Source organism: Microtus oregoni, unplaced genomic scaffold (genome assembly GCF_018167655.1).
Source record: "Microtus oregoni isolate MIOR12 unplaced genomic scaffold, Mior012 000017F_ref0000208, whole genome shotgun sequence".
NCBI classification, from domain to species: Eukaryota; Metazoa; Chordata; class Mammalia; order Rodentia; family Cricetidae; genus Microtus; species Microtus oregoni.
Genome location: NW_024543076.1, coordinates 5,858,359 through 5,877,375, shown reverse-complemented (window position 1 = coordinate 5,877,375; position 19,017 = coordinate 5,858,359). Strand labels below are relative to the sequence as shown.

Sequence of the window (19,017 nt, the reverse complement as noted above, 5' to 3'; positions counted from 1 at the left end):
TGCTGATGAAAAGCATTCTTGCTCTCTCTTGGATTCTGTTCACAGCTCCCAGCACCCACAGAGCAGAGGACAGCAGAGGCTTCCTTATTGTAAGAGTTCCCCAAATAAACATTTGTTAGCTTTTATTCCATGTTATTGTGGACTTCCTTAATTACACCTACGTGAGACCCTGGATCTGATTCCCAGCATCACAAAAAAACAAACAAACCCACCCTCTGTGGAGTCTCCACGTCTTCCTATGACTTTTCTACACTCCTATGGAATAAATTCTTGAAGGACCAGTTGCTTCCCTCTGTTCTCACATCACTTCCATTGATGTAGGAGAAACTTGTAGTAACACTGACGTTATAAAGCATTTACTAATAAACTTACCTAGGAGATATTAAGTTACATAGAATTTAACCAAAGGGGTGTTGCCTCGAACAGGACAGTATCTCGCTGTGCAACTCTCACATCTGCCTAAGTGGCCAGACTTGCAGTCCCCTGTCTCGGTTTAAATTAAACCTGGGGCTGGGACCTGAAAGAGATTTCCTTTGACAGCAGGACAAGGGTTTGAGTCTCAGGACCTACAGTCTCCTTCTAACTTCCTATAATTTCAGCTTCTGAGGATCTGTTAACATAGGCGAAACCATCTTGTGTAACTTGAAAACCAGTTTGTGACTTAAGAATAATGCAAGACAGGAGCCTGCCCCATGGCAGCTCAGGCAGGAGCTAAGCCCAAAGTGGCATTGCTGTGCTGGTGAACCAGACTAACCTGTGAGCCCGGACAGTGCAAAGCTGAGGCCCAAGGAAATGATGCAAAAATGGAACTTTTACAACATCCCCTAGGATTGTATTGCTGTGCCGTGCTCCCAAGTCAGCATCTCAAGTCTTAGCACTGATGCCCACCTGAGAGACAACTTGGAGACTGTCCTGTGTGTGTGGCTCTGGCTTTGGCAACCCATTTCAGTGTGCTGAGCTCACACATGCTGCCGGTGAGCACCAGCAGCTGGCTGAAAGCTCTCAAGGACCTTTCTGGAACCTCCACAAATGCCATCTTCCTGGCCTGGCACAGCTGAGAACTTCATGGTGGACATGGGTTGAGCCACCAAGTTCCTAAAGCAACCTACATGGAAGCCAAATGGCAGTGGCACATGCCTTTAATCCCAGCACTCGGGATTAAACTGTGAGTTTAAGGCTAGCCTGGTCTACAGAGTGAGTTCCAGAACAGCTAGCACTACACAGAGAAAAACAAAAAAACAAAAACAATCCCCCCAAAAAAAGACAAATGAAAAACACAAACAAAATGAAAGCATCCTAACTGGAGAAGACTCCCGGTGGAAGCCTGCAGCAGTGTGATCTGCCCATTTGCTCCTCACCAGGGAAATGTCTGTCTAACATTTATAGTAATACGATATTGTAATTAATAATTGTATGAATAGTCTGAGCACAATTAAAAGGCAAATTTCACGTGGACATCCTACTTCCTGACCACCGCAGAGTCTACTAGCTGTGCTTTCCACAGGATCTGATGCTTTTTTCTTGCCTTTGTGGGCTCATACACATATGTAACACACAATCACATATGCAGGAAAAACGCCCATAGACATGAAATAATAAAACAAAAGTGTGTCGGAAGAGTGAAGGTGGCAGAAGAGAGGGTGGGCTAAAACGACAGAGCTGTGTATGATACAAACAGGACACGGCAGTAGAGCTCAGTACAAGCTGTTGGCCTCAATGGTCACAAATATGTTTACATAATGTCTTAGTGCTTGGATCTTTGCCAAGAAACTCTAAAGCCCCATTCATTCCTTTATCACACAGGCAGCTTACAGTGGCCGCACTCCTGTCCCCAACTCCCGTGCTGGCCTTGGGCTAGCCTCCTGCTTCAGTTTCTTTTGGTGTGAAGAAAACTGACCTTTTGTTCCTTGTGTGCCCATCAGAAACACAGGGGCTTTGTCCCAAGTATAAGAACTCCCTCTGTATGTTTCTGTGCCTTCCCTGGATCCCCCTTCCAGGAGGCACCTAGGCCACACAACTGAGCACACAAACCAGGCGAAGGGGCTGACGCAGGCTTCTGGGTAGGTTCTTAGAGGCATTCCCGACACCAATGGATTGAGCAAGGAGATTCCGAGACCCAGATGTGTTATTTGTCATATATGCTCTGTGTGTCTTCGTTTGAGCTAGCTACTTTTGATCAACTCAGAGGCATCCCTTGAAGAAAGGTGTACTAATGGTACTTCTCTAAACCAAGCATGCGAACTTGGGGCTAAATCTCCGCTCCTGGATGGGGTCGACGTCGTCGCTTCCTTCATACCTCCCCTTAATAATAAACATCAGAGACAAGAAGAAACAGACTGTTTATAGGTACAGAATATATTTTGGGTGGTTCTTTAATCCACCTGTTCATTAAAGGAAATGACAATAATCATGCTCTTTAAAGATAACGAGGAGGGGGAGCTGAGAGGAAGAGCCTGAGTGGTCACCATTAGCAGAACAACACTTCCAAGGTAAACCTTGGGACCTAGGGTGGGTTTCTGTATTGAGTGGTACGAGCCAATCTAGGGCAGTGCCGAGGACAGTGTTGGGGCTGGCCTGGTCCTGAGACAGAGCCGTGCTGTCGAGAGCGTGGCCCAAGTTTACTGTCTAGAATGTGGGGAGCAGTTAAAAACGATGTGACCACTGGCCTCTCAGAGGATGCAGGTTGGGCCTTGGGCCCTCTGCAGTTCTCTGTCTTAGTTTTCTTGGTGGGGTTTTTGGCTTGAGGCAGACCCTTGTCAGCATTTTCTTGACTGAGTTTGGACACTTTCCCGGGTGTAGAGACCGGGGGTTCCATGTGGGTTTTGTCTTTTATCTTGGGGCTCATAGAGTGAAGGAAGGATTTCATCTTATTTTTCAAGCCAGCCCTTGGAAGGCTGGGGCTAGCGTGAGAAGAGGCTGGCGTCACCCGCCTCTGTGAAATGTGGTCTTGCCAAGCTTGGCCCCTAAAAAGTTTTCCCTGAGTTGATGGGCGTGGGAAATGCAAGCCCTGGGAAGTCTTGGAGGCCACAGGCTGAGGGACCTTGGCACTCCTTGCAGGTTCCAGGATGGCATCTACCTTGGTCAGACTGTCTTGCATGTTCTGTGCAGCGTCTATCACCATAAGGACTTCTGGAGGTGGATCTGGGAACTCAAACTCAGAGAGATCCTGGGGGCTGGGCGGATAAGATCTAGGCCTCTGCTCTGAGGAGCCTTGGGGTGTCTCAGGGGGAGGCCTCTTTTCTGGCTCCTTGTCTCCATCATGGTGTGTCTTCCCACTGGTCAGGGGAAGCCCAAGACCTGCATCCCCTTCTTCAAGGTCCCACACTGCCTTGGGTTTCCCTGACTCGTGTCTCTTTTCTGTCAGTGTGGGGACATGGGCTGAGTACTTGCTCTTGCCTGGGCTTTGAGGCTCAGTGCTAAAGGTTTTCTCTAGGTTGGGTTTTTCCCCACTGGTCTCCAGCTGAACACAGTGCACTTGGGCCTCAGTCATATTCCTGAGTTGTGAGGCCTTGGAGCCCCACTGGGCAGAACCATGGGGCGCTGCCTTGGAACTAGGTTGCTTTTGCTTGTGGCACACGGCCTGCCCTGCAGTGGCTGGCTGTTTACCAAGGTGGACCCTGTTTGCATCTGGGGCCGGAGGAGAGTCCCCTGAGTTGGGCAGTTGTGGTAGCGCTATGCTTCCTGGGATCCTTAGAAACCCAAGAGGCTCTGGGTCCACTGCATTTGACTCTTTGAGCTCCTTTGCTATTACAGGAAATCCCAGCTTTATCTCCAGGACCTTTTTCTTCAGGTGGAAACTCAGTTTCGCCAAGATCTCTGTCTGCATCTCTAGAGGCACCTTCTCGGTCCCTCCTGCCGCCTGCACTTTAGGCTGGACCTCTCCTGCAATGTCCTCAAAAGTCTCATTGTCATCCCATACAATGTCTGCAGAAGCCTTGTTCTCATCCTGAGTACAAGGTTCAAGCCTACTCCGATATGGGTCTTCAAGTAAGGTCACCTGAGTTAGGGGTTCCTGTGGGATTTTGACAGGTCCAGGAATAATCTCTGTGACTGTAGAATGGCTAACAGCTGCTGGGGATGTTGATCTAGAGGGGGTCACACAGTAATGGACAGGCAGACCTGACAGGAAGGCCAGATACTTATGTCGTAACGTTGTCTCCAGTTTCTTAACAGTTTCCTCAGGTAGGGCTTGGGGCCGCTTACAGTGCTCAATGAGAGCACCTGATGAGGCCTGTTTCTCCTGGTCGAGGGCTGCTGGTTGTGGTTCCTGAGAAACAGCTGTGTGCTGTAGGTCAGGGTTACTTTTTGCCTGTAGCTCCAGGTGCCGGCTTGCTGGAATGTTTGAGAAAGAAGCCCCTACTGACAAGCTCCTGGGAATTCTGCATTCCCGGGAACTTTGGACACAGGCAGGGACCTTGCCCTGATGGATCTGTCCACATTTGGAATCAACGTGGGTCTTCAACATTGCCTTTGCCTGGCTGAACAAGTGAGGTGTGGGAACTGACCCTCTGTCCACGGCGACTGCAAACGTGTCACCGGACCCATCAGCCTCTGGGTCGCCTGGCTGCAGGATGCTCACATTGGGTAGTGCCCAGTTGCTGCAGGACCAGAGCTGCTGACCAGGAGAGGGGAGGACCAAGTGAATGGAGCGTTGGATCCTCTGGGGCAGGCCCCAGCGCAGGTGAATCAGCTGCTTCTGGAGGTGGAATTCCAACAGCCTGCGTACAGGCTCTGGGATAAAGACGAGGTCTCTGGTGAGAACTGAGAAGGACTTTCTTGCCCAGGAGGCTTTTAAAGTCTCATGGGCCTTTGCTTTATTACATGGCTTATACTGTATGTGGCTCTGCTCATAGGGAGATCCAGGGATGACAGCTGGCAGGCCCCACTGTAGCTGAAGCTGTCTTTGTAGAAGGTGCCATTCCAAGGTTTTACACTCAGCCAGAGTCAGACACGGCACATTGATCTGAGTTTCGCACTCATACAAAGACTCTTTTGGAGAAGCTAAAGAGGGAGGGGCTGCTGTCGGTGGCGAGTGGGGCGGCAGGAGGAAGGGCGAGGCCTCTTTCAAGAGGTGAGGGTCTTTGCAGGAGGGCTTGGGTGTGTCCTTGGAGAGACATTGAGTGCCTAAGAAGGTAGCCACCAAGGACTCACTGTGTATAGAGGGGAGGCCACAGAATAACTGGGTTAATGTCTTCGAGAGGTTGTTCTTGGAGTCGTTCACCTGTCCCTTGGGCAGTAGCCAGATGCCACGGAGAATGTCATGGTCAGGAGAGAATAAGGACTTCTCCACAGGGCTTGTGATTTGTCCGTGGTGTGCTTTTTGTTCCAGCTCCACATTAGACCACTGAGACACCCAAAAGATCTGAGTAGGTTGGTTGTCTGGATATGAGCACCAGGTGTTGGGAGAAAGACTCCCAAACCTGTGAACATAGTCTTGAGGAATATTGTTCAGGATCAAAGAAACTGGTTGGTTATTTTCTGGCTGGAAATACATTGGGGGGTGTGGCATAAGTTGCCTTAGTGATTCCTCTACACGTCTGGGAAGCCCCCACCTTTGGAAATGCATCAATTTTTTCACATGTAGCTCAAGAAGCCTTACCACTTCAGGATTGAGGAATGGTGGGGGGACAGTGGTGACAAGAGACAGGGTCATCGGATGTGTGACATGAATACCATCTGGGCTCAGGGTTTGAAAAGGGGTCTGTGAGTTGAAAGACGGCTGGTCTTGGATCTCCTGGACGTAGTTATAGCTTAGATCACTGTGCATCATCTCTTCTGCATTCACTAAAACCACAGGCTCCCTAAGCCTTGAAGAAGCTGCAGCCTCAGAGACCATGGACATGTCTGCCAGATGAAATCCTTGTCCTGCCAGGAGGTGATCTGCACAGAGCTGTTGTACACCAACTGTGCTGGTCGACTGTGTTAAGTGTTCCGTTAGTCTTTGGGTCTCAGGTGCCGGTGGAAAGTCTGTGGAGGGTCTGGGATGAAGCTCCACGTTCTGCTCACAAGTCTCACTGGATACGGGCAACATCTCCAGGCAAGAAGAGTCCTGTGGCAGTCCCAACAAAGCAGGGGAGATCTGACTTTGCTCGCTCTCCAGCAACTGTTGGATCTCTAGAGTTGCAGCATCACAGATTTGGCAGCAGGGATCTATACACAGGAGCTGCCGCACACGCTCCTCCTTGGGGAGCCAGCTTTGGCTAGGAAGAGAAAAACAGCCACTGTTAATGATGGAAGGACGTGTCTGGGACTTGCTGTACCCTTTCCTCCAGGCCCACAGTTCTGAGCCTACACTGTGGCAAACGAGGTCCTCGTGGGAACCCTTCAAAGTATGGGATGTCCCTGCTGCTGTGCCCAGAGAACCACTGGGATCATTCACAGCCTCTGGAAATTAAGTCGAGGCAAAGATGATGGACTGAAGGGGTCCCAGCAACTGCTCCCTCGCCCCAGACAGACAGGAGGTCAGACCCGGGGCTTTGTCCTTGAAAGGGAGTAGCTGGAAGCAGGTGACAGGGGGACCTCTTTATCCTAAATCTACTTGGTGTCTCAGCGCAACTCCAGCGATGCCCTTCGCAAAGTGTGCAAAGGCGGCTCTGAAATGCGGAACCGCTGAGACCCTAACAGAGGGAGCTGGGTATCAGTGGGTCTTCCCTCCCGAGGTGTGAACCATCTCTGCCCTGACAACCTCTCAGCTGGTGACCTCGCCTCCTCAGTGTGTTTCCCCTTCCATCAGCTATCACCACTCCCTTTTTTCCTTCTCTGATAGATGACATCCCAACGGAAGTTCCCCTCCCTCTGCTCCTTCCAGACCCCCTCTCACCTCCCTTCTCCCCCAATTCCTTTCCTCCTCTGTTTCCCTTTTCCAGAAAAGAGCATGAAATTTGCAGGCTAATGGATGGAAATAGAAAAAAAATCATCCTGAGTGAGGTAACCCAGACCCAGAAAGACACACAATGGTGTGTACTCACGTAAAAGCAGATGTTGGCTGTTAGCTAAAGGATATTTGTGCTACAACCTACAAACCCAGAGAGGCTAAGTAACAAAGAGGGCTCAGGGTGGGGTGCATGAATCTCCTTGGGAAGGAGAAATTGGATAGATTTCGTGAGCAGACTGGGGGTAGGTGGGAATGGAAATGGTTACCCCCTTTTTCACCCCAGCCCAGAGCAGGCAAAAAAAAAAAATCATTACAGCTCAGAGACCACAAAGGTCAAGAGGTCACCTTTTCATGATAGTCAGCAGCTCCCACGGCTTCTCAGCTTCTTCTCGGCAAAGTCTCCTGGCTGAGGGATCAGGACACAGTGTTAGGTGGTGAGTGAGCATTTTAGGGCATTTTACAAGAATCTGAATAGTCAGCCTTTAGCTCAGCAAGAAGAATCTGAGCACCTAGACTCAATGTTCTATGGGGTATTTAGCTATAGCATCGCCGTTTACAGCATATGTTCCCCCAGAGGGATAATTAATATTATGCTTATTGTATTGCTAGCCCTGCAGGTGAAACGAATTCTCACTCAGTAACTGCTAAGGACTTCTTAATTCTTCAGTTCTTGTTGTCAGGGGAATAAGGCAGAGAAGTTTCAACATTCTTACTTTCTGGCTCCCCATCTAGGGCAGTTAGTGGCTCTGGAGGCTCAGTAGGGAGAGCGTGTGGCCCTGGGCAGCATCATAGGGAAGAGGAATGTGGGGAGCTCTCCTAGGGGCAGGGAGTAGGGGACGCTGGGACTTTACCTCTTGATGCCGCATCTCTAGCTCTCTGCCTGACTTTTCGGTGACGCTTAAAGAGAAAAATATTACAGTGTGAAGCTGGAACTATTTCCTTTTTCATGTCTGTAATGTGACAAAGATCATATATACATTTGCTTTTTCCTTTCAATTATCTATGTGCAATTTTGGAACTCTTGGCAATGCTCCACCCCCTTCCCCCACCCCTCTTCTCGGCATCCTTCTGGTTCTCATGGAAATTGATCTGAACTCCATTTCCAACCCAACTACTGAGTGACATTCTACTGTAAACTGCGGTAAAATAGACACATTATAGGATGCGTTCTTATATAAAAGACGTAACAGATTTAACTGGGAAACTCTGTACTGGGAGATCTGGAATAATGTTAGTCTCTATTCAAACCAATAGCAAGGTTTTTGGTTTATGCCTCGTGAAAGTCCTAGTAAGGAAAGGCTTCCACCCTCACAGAGGAAATCTATTACACACTTGAAAGTATCCTATCCAAATTGTCAGACAGAGGTTGTGAGGGCCTATGTAGAGGGTGAGCAGACACGGAAACTTAAAAGCTCCCCTGCTAGCTCAGTAGTGGTCACAGGGTTTCCCTACCCGGCAGCAGCTCCTCTTTTGTTCCCACTTCAATCTGCGGTAATTCTGTCGCACTTGCCAGATAATCAGGATAACAACGAAGATGTAGATATAGACATATAAGGGATAGTCACTATCCCACAGAAAGTAGGTAGACCTCAACATGGTCCAAACCTCATCCGTGTGAGGAGACCAGCCATCCCTGTCCTAGGACATTCAGAGTGCCTGTCATCTCCCAGGAGTGAACCTTGTCAGGTCCGCCTCACAGAGGACAGAACCGCGCCACCAGACGGCGTCACAAAGCCCTCCATTCCACAAGCCAAGGTGGTAATCTGGTCTGTAGAAGGCGGCCTGTAGCCATCTTTGAAGGCTATGGACCCTGGATCTGAATAGGCCACACTCACAAGCTGTGCCTGTTCCTCAGGTCACTTCATATTCATTCCCGCCATCCCAGCTTGGCTCTCGTCTTCACGGCTGTGTTGTTGTTCCTGGTGGCCAGAGTCTGGGCTTGAGTCTCCCGCTTTCTGACATCAGTAGGAAATTTCATTCAAAGCAAAGTGACAGCATAGATCAGAAAGAAAGAAAGCTGTTAGACCAGGGACAGTGGGCCACACGAGTAAAGGAACACAAGGTCCCCAACTACTGTTTGGCACTTCCTTTCATGGAATTTAAGAGAAGGAAGATTTTGATTACATAGGTGACCCTTATCTTGACGGACAGATTGCTACTGGGCATGCTTCTTCCCATACCGCATCTGATCTTGACCATAGCAGACTCAATCACTACGCCCAGGTACAAGGTGGATAAGTAGGGGTTTCTCCCTAAAAGCTCCCTCGGTGTACATATTACATTATTACACATGCATCCCAAGTTACTTCAGGCCACACCAGCTCCTCTACCCTCTTACGGGATGTATTGGAAACACCTGTGAACAGTAACTGTCCATGTTGGATGGTTAAGAGTTTGTGGACAACCTATAGTCTTGGCAACATCCTAGTTGTTTGGGGATTTCCATGGGGGGGGGCTTTTTTGGGCCATCAACTCAATTAGATGTAACCCAATCCTGGTACTGGAAGCTTTGTTTGGATGTAACAAGAATTGGCCAGTTGGGGTTCTGTCCTCTGTCCCTCTGCCCCCAGTATTTGGCAATTTTACTTATATCACCCTTGTTTATGGATAAATCTTAGGAAGTTTCTACTGTATTATGTTCCCTATCTATCTATCTATCTATCATCTATCTATCTATCTATCTCTAGTTCCTAATGAGTTCTATCTGTCCCCTCTAGTCTCGTATTCTACACCTACCGTCTGTTGTCCTATGGATTGTAGCTTGGTGATCATTGACTTAACAACTAATATCTACATATAAGTGAGTACACACTGCATTTGTCTTTGGGGTCTAGGTCATCTCACTCAGGATAATTTTTTCTAGTTCCATCTATTTGCTTGCAATTTTCAGGGTGTCATTTCTTAAAAACGCCTTTTAACTTTTATTGATTCTCTGTGGATTTAACATCATGCATCCCTAACCCACTTATCTCCCTGTCCTCTTGTTTCTGCCCTCTGCCCTTGCAACTCTCCAACCCCAAAACAAAAAAAAAAAAAAATCTAAAAGAAAAAAAACAAAATCAAACCAAACAAGCAAAAAAATAAATAAATAAAAAAACCAAAAAACCCAAAAAAGCAAAAAGAGAAGAATCTCATCATAGAAGCTGTAGTACTGCCAATGAGTCACACAGTTCACCCGTTAGTCCATTCATCTTTATTCATTGCCATGAGTCTGGTTTGAAACCTCTGGCTTCTGCTTCACCACCAATAACGGGCTTGCACTGGGCTCCCCTTGGAGCCCCTTCACACGCCCCAACAGTTCATAAATGAGGTGAATGTTGGGGTGGCCCAATGATAGCCCTGGTTCTTGGCCTGTGTGATACATAGCTGACTTGGGTGTGTGCAAATACCTGTGGAGGCCGGAGATCAGCCTCAGATGTCATTTTTTCTTGAGCCAGCACCTTGAGTCAGCTTGGAGTCTGCCAATTGAGGCAGGCTGATGATGGACCACTGAGTCCCAGGCCTCTACTGCCTCTGCCTCTCCAGTGTTGGTAATCATAAGTGTGTGCCACCATGCCTAGCTTGAAAACTATTTTTATTTTTGAGAATTTTATATATACACTCAAATATGATCATATCTATCTTTTTTTACCTCCTTCAACAAGCTCCCCTCCTAATTTCGTATTTGTTTGTTTGTTTTAAATAACCCACTACATCCAGCTAGTATAGAGGGGGTCATCCAGTGGAGCATGGGAATCCAACCGGCAACCACATCCTCAGAATGATTCTCTCTCCCCAGCAGCTGTCAATGCTAACAGCTCAGCAAAAGGAGGGGCCTTGAGACCCCTACCCCCATCTATGCCAGGGTTTTGGCTGGCATGATCTTGCACAGGTCTTGTGCAGCAGCCACGGCTGCTGTGAGTTCAGGAGCGTGATAGGCATGCCATGCTCAGAAGATGCCATTCCACAGCTCTCCTCCCCATTATACTCTTTCCCTCTCTTGAACCTTGATGGTGGTGGCCATGGGGATTCAAACAGACACTCCATTTATGTCGGAGGGCTCGGGCTCAGTCTCATTCCTAACACTTGCACCAGTTAAACATCTTACTTAGCTTTGACTTATTTCCACTGCAAAAATGAAGCGTCTCTGGCCTAGGTTAAGAACAGCCCACATCTACGGGCATGAGCATAAATGTTTAGAAGACAATTTGACAGCATGAGCATTTACAAAGCAGCAATAGCTGGTTCTACCCTAGGGCCTATGACCTCCCTAGAGATGGGCTTTTGACTAGGGTGACAGTATCAGGCATAAAATTTTCTCCTGTGGCTTATTAATATGATCAAAATATATTGTATAAATATATAAACTTTTCAAAGTAGTAATTTAAAATATTATAACCTTAAAAAAATCTTTTTTTTTTCCTAAGGATACCGTTAAGCTGGGCAAAGTGGTACAGGCTTGTAATCCCAGTACTTGAAAGTGTGAGGCAGAAGGATAATGAATTCAATGCCAGCCTGAGCTACATGGTGAGACACTGTGTCAAGAAACAAAGAAGGAGAAAAGTAAAAGAAGGGGTAAAAAGAAACGAGGGCTGGGTGGTAGTTCAGCAGTGCTGTATTTATTTGCATGTCTGACACCCAGTGTGGATGGATAGCAAGCTTCAAAGAGACATGGAGGAATCTTAAACACATATTACTAAGTGAAGGGCCATTCTACAAAGGGAACATACTATATGACTTCAACACACAGCACCCTGGAAAAGGCAGAACTATGGAGATAGCTACTCCAAAGTTCTCAGCAACGCTCAGCAGTCAAATGTTCAGTAACGAAAACAGCAGCACAAAAGCCCAGTTCAAATATAGGCAACGGTATTGCATAAATATCTCTTAGAAGATACACTTGTGTACACGAAAAGATGTGCAATATTATCAGCTGGCAGAGAAATGCAAATCTAAACCATGGTGAGATGCTACTTCACACTGCAGAACGACCGTTATAGAACAAGTATTAGCAGAGATAAGGATGAAACACAACTCTGGGGCATTGCTGATGTGACTACAAAACGGTACAGCTGCTGTGGAAAACAGCTTAGCAACTCTTTAAAACGTAAAGCTAGTCACTCAAGAGATGGCCCAGCAGTGAAGAGCACGGGCTGCTCTTCCAGAGGACCCAGTTCCAGTTCACGGCACTCTCAAAGCAGATCTGTAACTCTAGTTCCAAAGGATCTGACGCCCCCTTCTGGCCTCTGAGGGCATCCGTCATGCACAAGCACACATACATATTCACATACACGCACATATACATACACACACATGCAGGCAAAACACCCAGACCCACAAAATAAAAATAAATCTTAAGAAAGAGATTCTCTTTGCAAAAAAAAAAATCTTTTTAAGAAAAGAGAATTATCACAATGGCTCAGCAGTTTTGCTCCAAGGTACATGTCCAAAGGAAACATAAGGATTTGAAGAGATACTGGCATACCAGTGTTAACGTGACAATATTCACAGTAGTCAAAAAGTGGAAACAACCCAATGGTTCAAATAAATGTAATGCATACATATAATGGAATATTATTTAATCTATAATAGGAATAAAATGCTGACACACATTAAGCAAAATCAGCTAGAAGCAGTAGGACAAACACTGTCTACCTCCACTCAGAGTGAGATCTCTCCAACAAATCTGTAGAAACAGACAGCAACAGGAGGTTACCAGAGCCTGGGTCGATGAGGAAGAACAGGGAATCATTGTTTAGCAGCTAAAAGAGTGTCTCTTTGGGAGAGTGAAAAAGTTCAGATAAAAGTAATCCTTATACAGAATGATAAATGTTCTTAATGTCACTGAATTCCACACTTAAAGATTACTAAAATAAGCTGGGTGTGGTGGCTCCTGAAATAGGAGCCGGGGAGATGGTGTTAAGGGCTCTTGCTGCTCTTGAAAAGGACCAGAGATCTGTTCCCGGCACCCACATGGGGTGGCTCAGAACCACCTGTGTCTCTAGCTCCCATGGCTCTGATGTCCTCTTCTAGCCATCACGGCACTCACACTCATGTCCACATGCACGCATAGACACACACTCAGACACTAATTAAAATAAATCGTTTTTTAAATGACTGAAATGGATAACCAGTTAGAGAAAATGGAAGGGATTAGAAGGAAGGGACATGGGAGGGGACAGAGGTACGAAAATGACAGGGAGAAGTGATGGGATTATATTTTAATTTTAATTTTAAAAATGACAAAATGGTTAGATCTGGCAGGCTCTGGAGGATCAACACAGTTCCACCCCAGGGTCCCTAGACTCGGGGTGGGAAGAATTCACCCATGAGCCTGCCTGGCACCTCTGGTGCTGGTCTGCGGGGTACCATTATGCTCTCTCAGCAGAATTACCTCACCAGTTCAGATATCTGGATATCTGACTTTTGTTTGAAGCTTCACACTGTGACCTATAAGAGAAGACTGGAACCTTCACAGCACCAATAAGATCCACATGCTGGTCCCCTTCCCACCCCTCACCACCTGTGGCAGAGAGCTGGCCCTGAGGTCAGGAGGACTGGAGAGCTGGCCCTGAGGTCAGGAGGACTGGAGAGCTGGCACTGAGGTCAGGAGGACTGGAGAGCTGGCCCTGAGGTCAGGAGGACTGGAGAGCTGGCCCGGCATCTCACTGGCTGCAGCACTCAGGAAATCTACTCACCTGGGCAGCTCAGTAGAGCTGACCCTGCTAGTGATGGTGCAGGTGAGCCAACCTGGAGGGCGTAAGTGTGGACAATTAACCGCACTTCCTGTCTGCCATGCAGCGTGGGTGGGGGAAAGATGCCTGCTTGCCCCTCAACCCTTGCTGCCTCCACTCTCAGAAGAGCAGGCCTTGCTCCTAACGTGGGCACCATAGTTGTGTTGACCCTACTGGTAAGAGCACAGGTGAGCCTGCCCCGAAATTTTAAGAGTGGGGGAGCTCACCGTGCACCCCTTGTCTGCCACATGGTGGTGAGGGAGAGGGAAAGAAGCCCTCCCCACCTCACCCCTTGCCACTTGTAGCAGACAAGAGAGAACTGACCATGCCCCTCATCAGATGCAGAACTAGGGAGTGTGGGCCCTGCACCTTGCCTGGGCAATACAGTAGAGCTGAATCCATTGATGCAGGCATGAGTGAGCTGGCCTGAAAAATGTGAGTCTCAGAGACAGAGCCCCACCCCTCATCTACCATATGTGTTGTGGGCAAGGGAGAGAAGCCCCCCGTGCCCCCACAAGGCCTGTGGTAGGTGGGATTGCTGTCCCTGAGATCACCAGAATGAGAGAACTGGCCCTGCCTCTCACCAGCTGCGGCACTCGGCAGATGGCCCCTACACCTTGATTAGGCAACACAATAGAACTGGCCTTGGTGGTGTAGGTGTGGGCAAGTCAACCCAACGACGTAAAAGCAAGAGAATTGGCCCTGTGCCTTGCTGCTTACTACAGAGGATGAACTAGCCGGGGCCATACTGGAGAGCTCACCCTAGTGTTGAAGATGAAGGAGAATTGGCAGGTTGACCAACCCAGCAACACTGGTCCAGCAGACCCAAAGTTACAGGACCTCCATGACACAGGGTAGCAACAGGGTATCCAAGAGAAGCCCTAGTGAGGGCTCAGTATTTGATGATTTAGCAAAAGCCAGAGACCTCAAACCAGGCCAATGACTCAATGCAATGAACACTTCCAAGTAGCAACATATGGACTAAAGGGCTGTGGACCCACTGTGCGACCCACTGTGTGACCCACTGTGTCCCACTCGGCGTCCACAGAGACTTTTTTCTCTGTTCTTTAAAATCTTACTTTGTTTTACCCTGTGGGGAGTTGCAAAGGTAGAGGGTGGATAGGAAGGGATAGGGAGATGAGTGGGATCGAGGTGCATGATGTGAAATCCTCAAAGAATTAATAAAAGGTTAAATTTGAAAAAAATGACAAGCCGGGCGGTAGTGGCACATGCCTTTAATCCCAGCACTCGGGAGGCAGAGGCAGGCAGATCTCTGTGAGTTTGAGGCCAGCCTGGTCTACAAGAGCCAGTGATAGGCTCCAAAGCTACAGAGAAACCCTGTCTCAACCCCCCCCCCAAAAAATACAAAATAGTATGATTTATATTTTATATGGCTTTTTTATGTGTGGAGGTATTTTGCTTCCATGTATGTCTGTATACTGTGTATTTGCAGTGCCTGAGAAAGCCAGAAGAGTAGTGGAGTCAGATCCCCTGGGACTGGAGTTACAGATAGTTGTCAGCTGCCAGGCAAGTGCTGGGAATTGAACCTGAGTCCTCTGGAAGCCATGCCAGTTCCGGGAATAGAAGCTGGGTCCTTTAAAAGTAATGCGGTCTTTTGGGCACCATCCCCTCAGATCTCTCAGGGCTCAGAGAGAAGCCTTACAACAAGCATGGGACTTAGAAAAATCTGAGGGTGAAATAAATTCCACATCAGTTTCTTTATTGTTCTAACTTCTATCCTAATTTTCCTGCACTACTTCTAATGTCTCCTAGCTTCTTCTTCTTCTTCTATTCTAAAAACTCTTCTCCTTCAGGAGCCTTGAAGCGATAAAGAAATTTCTCTCATTGATCAAAAGCACATTCCTAGGCCGGGCGGTGGTGGCGCACGCCTTTAATCCCAGCACTTGGGAGGCAGAGGCAGGCGGATCTCTGTGAGTTCGAGACCAGCCTGGTCTACAAGAGCTAGTTCCAGGACAGGCTTCAAAACCACAGAGAAACCCTGTCTCAAAAAAACCAAAAAAAAAAAAAAAAAAAAAAAAAAGCACATTCCTAGAACAAGCCTTAAGAAACTAAGCCTTTGCCAAGGCAACACAAGGTCCCAAGGCCATAAGAGCATGACCACGGTCGAGGGGGCAGGGCCATGGTGCCCAATGGCAACTTTGAGACACAGAGCCATTGCTAGAAGACCGGCAAGTGAAGAGTGGACTTGCCTTTGTTAGTAACCTTCATTGGACATCTGCGACTCTGACCCTGTGCATAGCTGTAAGGTTTTAAACTTACGATCTAGTTACACAAAGCCTTTAGTCTAGTTTGAACTTGCTCTGAGGTAAAAGTGAGCTAACCGTGTGCAGTTTGTGTTAGACTGAGAAGTTATTTTTTTTTTTTTAAATAATTTTTTTTATTAAGAAAAGAAGAAAAAAAAACATAAACAAAAAACAAGTTTCCACCTCCTCCCAGCCTCCCATTTCCCTCCCCCTCCTCCCACCCTTCTCCCCCTCCTCCCACCCTTCTACCCCTCCCCCCACTCCTCTCCCCCTCCCTCTCCAGTCCACAGAGCAGTCCAGGTTCCCTGCCCTGTGGTAAGTCCTAGGTCCTCCCCCCTCCGTCCATATCTAGGAAGGTGAACATCCAAACTGGCTAGGCTGATCTACTGGGAGCTCACCAAGGCCAGCTGGACTGTGACCGAAAAAGCATGGGATAAAACCGGACTCTCTGAACATGGCGAACAATGAGGGCTGATGAGACGCCAAGGACAATGGCACGGGGTTTTGATCCTACTTAATGTGCTGGCTTAGTTATTATTTTTTTATATTAGTCTGAGTAAAAAGAAGCAAAGAGGCTTCTAAGCAACCACGGTCTCCAGGGGGCAAATCGATCCAGGTATGAAGCATGTCCCAGTATATGTTCTACATATCAAAACTATACAGACAAATGAAAAGTCCTATCCCTGACCACCCACAGATATATGTGCCCAGCAATGGAATATTTTCGTGAGATAAACACACAGCAGTGAGGAAACACCCAGAGCTATTCTTAGGGAAGAAATGAAGTTCTTAGGGAAGATATGAAGTGACTCATGAGAGAAATGACAGACAGGAGCAACTGGTCTCCACAGCCAGTATAGCCTTTCCAGGCGGGGCTCCCTATCAGGGACTCACTTATCTGGTAGGTCGGACTGTTAAATACTAGTTATCACCTGATGTATCCTCATGGTCCCTAATATAAAAGAGCAACTAGTACCCTTAAACTTTGAGCATCTCTCTAGCCCTAGTTTATATGTCTGACCTCAATTTAATATCAGTGATTGCCAGAGGTTTGTGGGAAAGGATAGAGGGATGCATAAAAGGAACATACAAGCAATGAAATTATTCTGCATGACACTGACATTATAGGTACGTTATTATGCGTTAGTCAAAATCCATGACATGATTGACAGTTTGAGAGTCAAGGTGTGCCCACTGGTCCAATCGTGACATGACTATTGCAGGTTGACCACGGTCAGATTGGATTTGAAGTCTGCTTTTCCACAGAGGAAACTTCATTCCTAGAACTATAACCCTGGTTGAAAGTCCATGGCTAGGGCCGGGAGTGGAGCAATGGTTCAGCAATAAAGAGCATTGGCTGCTCTTCCAAAGGAGCTAGGTTCAATTCCCAGAGCCCATGTGGTGGCTCACATCCATCTGTAACTTCAGGATCAGGGGATCCAACACCCTCTTCTGGCCTCTGCGTACCAGACACATACATGGTACACAGCACACATGCAGCCAAATATGTATACACATTAAAAATAAGTGAAGTTTTTTTAAAGGCCTACAGCTAGGGAGGCCATAGGCACCAGGGTAGAGCCTGCTATCATTTTGCACAGTGGTCGGTGTTGTGACTTCAAATGCCTTCACAGGTTTGTGTGTTTAAATGCTTGGTCTCCAGCTGGTGGACTGTTCGAGAACACTGTGGGACATTTAGGGGTTAGAGCCTTGCTGGAGGTTGTGGGTCACTGGGGTGGTCTTTGCTGTTTTATAACCTGGCCCTACTTCCTGTTGTCTCTCCAAGTTTCACATGTGTGGATGAACTGTGACCAGCCAGACTCCCGACTACCAGGCCAGCCTTAGGCGCCTGCTGCCACGCCTTTCCTGTTGTGTTGGACCGTATCCCCTCTGGGAATAGAAACCAGAATAAACCATTTCTTCCCTACGCTGCTGTTTGTTGGGGTATTCTACCGCAGCAACATGAGAGAAACTGATATCATGTCAAATATAATAAAAACCAATAATATAACTAATACAGTCATGTTGTCAAATGGCATTCTGCATACTGAGGTTTGTATCCACAGACCCTGGCTGCTCTCGACTTTGGTTGAAGAAGCTGCTTTTTTGCAGTGATTAGCCAAAGCAGAGATGGTCAAAGGGCTGAGGACCAGAGTGCTCATCCCTAAACGGGATACCTGTATTCGCTCCCCTAACACCAAGGCTCATAAACACTGTGGAAGAAGAGACAATGAATGTAAGCCAGAGGAGGGATGTGTGAAATGCTGTCTTCCAGACAAGCCATGGCTCACAACCATGAATTCACTGCAGCTGTGACACCCACTCAAGATCAAGCCAGCCAAAATCCTGGCGGAGATGGGGTGATGACCTCCAGGCCCCACCCCTTACTCTGAGGAGCTTTTGGTGGTTACTAGCTGCTGGGGAAGAGAGGATCATTATTTTTTGAAGCTGTGGCCATTGTTAGGTTCCCATGCTCTACTGGGTGTCCCCACACCCATGCACATATAGTCAGCACTAACTGGACTTAGTGGGCTACCCAAAAAAATATGAAGTTGAGAGAGGGCATATTAGGGGGATAAGGGAGAGTTGGAGAGGTAAACTGAAGTTTGTGGTAGTTTCACTGCAATTGACCCCCATAAGCTCATAGGGAGTGGCACTATCAGGAGGTGCGGCTTATTGGAGGAAATGTGACACTGTGGGGGTGGGGTTTGAGATCTCCTATGCTCAAGCTACACCCAGTGTGGACACAGTCTACTTCTGCTGCTGGTGGATCAAGATGTAGAACTCTCAGCTCCTTCTCCAGCACCATGTCTGCCTGCACACCACCATGTCCCACCACGATGGTAATGGACTCAACCTCTGAAACTGTAAGTCATCCAGTTAGTTAAATGTTTTCCTTTATAAGATTTGCTGTGGTCATGGTGTCTCTGCACAGCAATAGAAACTCTAATACAAGGGTAAATATGATAGTTCATATTTCATTGTGTGACATTCTCAAGAATGAAGAAAAATTATAATTAAAAACTTAGAGATTAAAAAGAGAAAGAAAAAAGGAAAGAGAGAGAGAGAGAGAGAGAGAGAGAAAGAGAAAACTGAAAGAGGGAAGGAAACCATAGCATGTATAACACAAATCAAAACCTCTGTTCAGTGGGAGTGACCCAAGGTA

At 47.4% G+C, this 19,017-nt stretch overlaps 1 protein-coding gene across 1 annotated transcript; it reads right to left on the bottom strand.

The window, feature by feature from the left end:
* Positions 1 to 2,503: 2,503 nt before the first annotated feature.
* LOC121458198 (protein FAM205A-2-like) lies at positions 2,504 to 8,470 on the bottom strand. Its single transcript, XM_041667305.1, has 4 exons — positions 8,327 to 8,470; positions 7,726 to 7,771; positions 7,220 to 7,280; positions 2,504 to 6,200 (listed from the first exon to the last, which is right to left on the bottom strand). Exons 1-4 carry the CDS (start codon positions 8,468 to 8,470, stop codon positions 2,504 to 2,506), a joined length of 3,948 nt encoding a protein of 1,315 aa, XP_041523239.1.
* Between the last annotated feature and the right edge of the window lie 10,547 nt (positions 8,471 to 19,017).